The sequence below is a fragment of the Belonocnema kinseyi genome, chromosome 7 (genome assembly GCF_010883055.1).
Source record: "Belonocnema kinseyi isolate 2016_QV_RU_SX_M_011 chromosome 7, B_treatae_v1, whole genome shotgun sequence".
Classification (NCBI taxonomy): domain Eukaryota; kingdom Metazoa; phylum Arthropoda; class Insecta; order Hymenoptera; family Cynipidae; genus Belonocnema; species Belonocnema kinseyi.
Genome location: NC_046663.1, coordinates 93,719,640 through 93,725,482, shown reverse-complemented (window position 1 = coordinate 93,725,482; position 5,843 = coordinate 93,719,640). Strand labels below are relative to the sequence as shown.

At 35.0% G+C, this 5,843-nt stretch overlaps 1 protein-coding gene across 4 annotated transcripts in view; it reads right to left on the bottom strand.

Moving 5' to 3' along the window:
* Positions 1 to 5,843, bottom strand: part of LOC117176211 (aryl hydrocarbon receptor nuclear translocator-like protein 1) — a 142,262-nt gene that overhangs the window by 37,220 nt on the left and 99,199 nt on the right. For all 4 annotated transcript variants that reach the window (XM_033366338.1, XM_033366342.1, XM_033366340.1 and 1 more), the window contains one exon: positions 1,790 to 1,907. In XM_033366338.1, coding sequence (XP_033222229.1) covers positions 1,790 to 1,907 — 118 coding nt within the window. The remainder of the gene's footprint in view (positions 1 to 1,789; positions 1,908 to 5,843) is intronic.

Sequence of the window (5,843 nt, the reverse complement as noted above, 5' to 3'; positions counted from 1 at the left end):
AATAATAATTGAAAACAAAAGAACTTAATCAATTTCATCATATAATAATATTTGACTCATTTGATAGTAAATATACTAATTTTACGTCAAAAAATTTAATTATTAATTTATTTGAAGTTAAGTTTCACTGAGCCCGCAGAGTGTAATTACTTACTCTCATCTTCCTCGCACAGGTTTCGAGGTCTACTGACTGGTGTTTGGTGCCTCTGAACACGTGGCTTACTCGCCTTATGCATTTATAAACATTGCTAGAATATTTTAAACGAGTATTATGTATACAAATTTCACTGCACTACCAGAAAAAAACAAGCAGCACTAGTTCTTCGAGCGCATGAAGATGGCGTTTTAGTAGGAAATCGGTCTGGCCCGGTCGGGCCCAGGTATGGGCCACACGGTTCTACCGATCAGGGCCAGATCGGGAAATCCGTTCGGGGCCAGATCGGTATTACGTTTGAAATCGGGCGATTTCTGCACGGTAGTTACATTATTTCCGTGACATTTCCCTGACTTCCCTGACTAACTTTTTTTCCCTAACATTTCCCTGACTTTTCTGACATGCGGCCACCCTGTATATGTAGTGTATTTGCCCCATATTCAAGATGCAATCGATCAACCTACTGTTGAATTTTGTATGGAGTACCAGTACCGCTAAATTGAAAGATCAGTTTGGTTAGAAAAAGTTAAATAATTCCAAATAAATCATTCAAGAATTTGGACGTTCAAATTTCATGGGTTTGAAAATCGTCTTTGAATAGCGGCTAAAAATCTATTTTTCAATTATTCAAAACAATAATAAAAACTTTATTCCGAAACATGGGGAAGCTGAAAAAGAATAAAAAAGTTTTCATCTGAAAATAAAGATTTCCTTGAAAATAGAGTAAAAGTTAGATAAAGATACAGATAGATATAGATAGATATAGATAGAGATAGAGTAAAGAGTTTCCTTAAAAAAAAGATTTGGTGTGATGGTATCCCACCGTAAAATACGAATATTAGTTGAAAGATGTTTGAAGAGAAGAAAGTTATATGTTTATTTACAAATAAATAATAATTTCAAAAAATATTGTTTCGGCTTGCACAACAAAAAGTTAAGTGTAAAAAACTTATAAAAGTGGCTTTTTGTAGAAAATGGAAATTTTAGATTTTAGTTTTTTATTTGATCAATACCTTGATGCTGTGAGAAGTGGCAAATAGTTTTATTCGAGAGCTTTTTCTTTGAAAAAGAACTGTTTTATTATTGTATTGTATTGAAAAACTTTTAGGGAGAAAAATACGTACAGAAAATGGTTTTAAAAAAGGTAAGGGAAAAATGTTGGTTATCTAGTTCTGTACGTCAACCCTTCATTTGATGTAATTGTTCGAGCCATAGAGACGCGTGGACTGACCTGCTGACGAACTTTCGACGACCATTCTTGATTAATGAATATCGACATAGAAAGTAAAAAAAATTACATTGCTTCCATGAAAAAAACTATTGTTCTAATTTGGAACATAACCCTACCGTAAGTTAAAAAGTTGTTTTATTGTAACAAAACACATCGACTGACATCGTAATGGGATCTGTGATTACTTGCAAATAATCGTTTTGATAAGACAGAAACATTACCTTAACAAATATTGAAAGTATCATTGTTTTATCTTTTGTTAGAGAAAAATCTCCCCTCGTGAGGAACCAAATTTACTTAGTATTTGTAAGGAAACAAAATGCTCATAAAATGAGCACAAATAAATACAGCGATAATGAATACTAAACAGTACTTCACAGCGACATTAATAATTGAATACTTGCTTTTGGCATCGATTAGACGTTCTCGTGGGCTGAGATCAGACGATGAAAGCTGCTCCTTGACTTTAGCAACATCCTTCGGATGGACAATGTCGAACCAGCTTTGCCCCAAAAGATCTCCCTGTCAGATACATCAGGCAGGATTAAAATGCTCGCCTGTTTGATTAATATAATTATTCTATGACTTATGATTTTAGATTTTCAGGGTGTCTACTCACTTGGAAAACATGGAATTGACCGGGAATTTTTTTTAAAGTCAGGAAATTTGTTCGAAAGCGCGTTTATATTTTTTTAAAACTATAATAAAAAATTAAATAACAATATATTTTCATTTGTAAAAGTATATTTATATTATTTTATTACTTTATATTGTTGAAACATAATTTTTTGTCCATTTGGAAATTAATTTTTTCACCTGAAAATTCAACTACAGTAAAAACCATTATATGCCTCCCTTCTATGCCCCTTCCGAGAATTGACGCCGCGCCACAGGTAGGTGTAACAGGAGCTTGCGCAGGGTGCGCGGAATCGGCAGTTGTCACTCAGGCGTGAAAAAATAAACGAGAAAAAATATATGAAAAAATAAGAGTAACTATTACTAATTATTTAAAAAAAGAAAGTCATGAAAATATGTAGTTTAATATGAATAAAATTTAATTTTGAGATACATTTTGAAAGCAGTTCGAACTTTATATTTTTGTGATTTACTTTGCTCATATTATTGATTTGATTATTTGTTAAAGTTAAAAAAAATTTATTTTTTGTTGAAATTATCAATGTAGCTAATGAAAAAATTAATAATATTAAAGACTCAATGACAAAAATATCTAAAACATATACATGATCCGAAGAATTAATAAAAAATATACGACGTGTCACAAATATAAATATAATAATAATTAAAATATGTAAGACTACATCTTAAATTGCACATTAAAGAATCTCTATACCTTTAAAATCTTAACAATTTTAAGTTTTGAAGAAAATATTTTTTTAAAGTAACAGTAATTGTAATTAAAATATTTGAGGGAATAATTTGGTAAAAAGCTAATGAAAAGACTAATAAATGAGAAAATGGATTTAACATTATTTAATATAATCAGAGAGAAATAGAGAGTCACAATGCATTAGAAATATCAGTTGATAGAAACATGGCGCCCCCTACTCGCCCGTATATCCGTGATGGCCATTTGATTGATATACGAGGTGTGTTCAAAAAGTCAGGTGACTTTTCAATTTTCGCGGGCTACGTACATTCAAGTTTTAAATTTTTTGTTTTGTTGTGTTGGTACTCTCGTCACGATCATATGTTCACAGTTTGTGAACAGAGGCGTAAAAGAGGCGTAAAAGGTTAGAAGGGTTTGGTGTGCTCGGCGATTTTCTTCTTTCGAAAAAAATGGAGCAAAGAGTTTGCATTAAATTTTGTGTGAAAAATGGAATCCAGTGCTCTAAAACTGTTGAAATGTTGACAGTTGCATAGGTGAGTCTACTCTGAGTAAGAAAAATGTGTATTAGTGGTACAAGCTCTTCCAAGAAGGCCGAGAGGATGTCGAAGACGAACCTCGCCCTGGACGTCCCAGCACGTCAACAACAGATGAAAACGTTCAAGCAGTGGAAGAAATGGTGTTGAAAAATCGCCGAATTACCATCAGAGAAGTTGCTGAAGATGTTGGCACATCGGTTGGCTCATGTCATGCTATCTTTTCGGACGTTTTAGACATGAGACGTGTGTCAGAGAAATTTGTTCCAAAACTGCTTAATCTTGATCAAAAAATCCATCGCATGACCATCGTTCAGGAGATGTTGAATGAAGCCAATAATGATCCTGATTTTCTCAAAAGAGTTATAACTGGGGATGAATCGTAGGTATATGGTTTTGACGTTGAAACTAAAGCCCAATCGTCTCACTGGAAGCAGCCTGAGTCTCCAAGACCGAAAAAGGCACGTCAAGTTCGGTCAAATGTGAAGGTTTTGCTCACTGTCTTCTTTGATTACCGTAGCGTAGTGCATCAGGAATTCTTACCACAAGGTCGTACGGTTAATAAGGAGTATTACCTTCAAGTTATGAGCCGTTTGCTAGAGGCGATACGAAAAAAACGTCCGGACCTTTGGAAAAACTATTCGTGGCTTTTGCATCACGATAATGCACCTGCTCATTCATCGTTGCTTGTGAAAGATTTTCTGACCAAAAACAGCACCCAAGTCATGCCTCAGCCTCCATATTCACCGGATTTGGCCCCCAGTGACTTTTTTATTTTCCCAAAATTGAAGAGACCCATGAAAGGACATCGATTTTCAACGATTGAGGAGATAAAAACTGAATTGCTGAAAGAACTCAAGGTTATACCACTAGGCATGCCATCCTAACTTGGGCGAGCGGGGTTGAATCTACGGGAGGGGGGAGAATTCCATGAGTGGGGAGAGCCGCCATCTTACGAAGTACCATTTGATTATGCGCGCGGGACATCAAACGGCGGCGGACCTCCCCCCTCATTGCATCACCCCCGCAATGGCATGCCTAGACCCTTGTTTCCTATGTCTATGGCACGCACACAACCTGATATCGGCTTTGACCAAAGATATTGACTAAGGCAGATTTAGAATTGAGATTGTTGGTATTTTACGCCCAGTTAAACTGTTCGATCGCGAAGCAAACAATTTTTGACAGATTCAATCTGACATATAAATGAGTCAATTTTGTGTGTTTTTAACTGTTCAGTGTTTCACCTTAAAATCCGTTTGTAGATTTTGTATATTTGTGCCATCTTTTTTTCCGAATTATCACACCAGGTGCGATCGAAAAATCGTTGGATTATCAACATCAACCCCTAAATATTTGACTTAAAAAAAAGAAAGTCAGCCACATGTTTTAAGTGACAAAAAATTTAAGAAATTTACAACTTCAAGTCGGGTGGTCACTGACTGGGAAGACCGAGAATTATAGATCAGATTTTTGAACACCAAGAAGTACCCTAGAGTTTAGAGGAAAACCGGGAATGTTCCAGATTAATTTTTTACTTTTGTTGATTTTATCTAAATTTTCCTAAAAAGTCATCTTTTTTTGGGTAGCAAAGACAACTATATTGATGAACACTCGTCTATTTCGAGCAGCTAGTTCAATATTTTTTATTGAAAGTTCGCATTTTAATCTGTAAAGTTTTATATTAAATTCCGCGATTAGAATTAATTTCTTTCGTTTAAAAATTCAACTATTTTGTTGAACATTATTCCATTCTCGACAGAAGATTTCATCTTTGGAATGAAAAAACCGACTTTCAATTTGAAAATTTGTACTATTAAATTCCGCATTCAGAATTCATTTTTTTCGTTTAAAAATTCAACAATTTTGTTGAACATTATTCCAATTTCGACAAAAACTTTCATCGGTTAAATTAAAAACTCGATTTTTAATTTGAAAATTTTTACTATTAAATTCCGCATTCAGCATTAATCTTTTTCGTTTAAAAATTCAAATATTTTGTTGCAAAATCTTCCAATTTCGACAGAAACTTTCATCGGTAAAATTAAAAACTCGATTTTTAATTTGAAAATTTTTTCTATTAAATTGCGCGTTCAGAATTAATATCTTTCGTTTAAAAATTCAACTATTTTGTTGAACGGCTTCCGTTTCCGGTACCGATCGCGAAAGAACTCTTTTTGTCAAGTGGTGTATTTTTGGCTTTGGTGGAGGAAATAAGGGTGAGTGGATGCACAAAAGGCAAAAAGTGCGGAGATCGAGTGTAAAGGAATAAGGGTGAGTGAAGGCAAAGGTGTGAAGGGTGAAAGTGAGTGGTTTGAGGTGAAAATTTGGAGCGTGTGAAGTTTTTGAGGTTAGGAGTAAAAAAATAGTTGCTTGGTCAGGGGGGCAATAGGTAGGAAATAAAGGCGGGAAACGTCACAGAGCTTTGGGTAAGGTAGGATGCCGACGACCGGAAGTCCACAAACTGGCGCCAGAGGGCAACAGTTACTGGACGATCGCACAGAGCAAAAAACCGTAGTGGCTCCAACAGCTGACGTTGCCGAAAGTATTGAAAGTGGGGGGATGGGTAATGTTGAT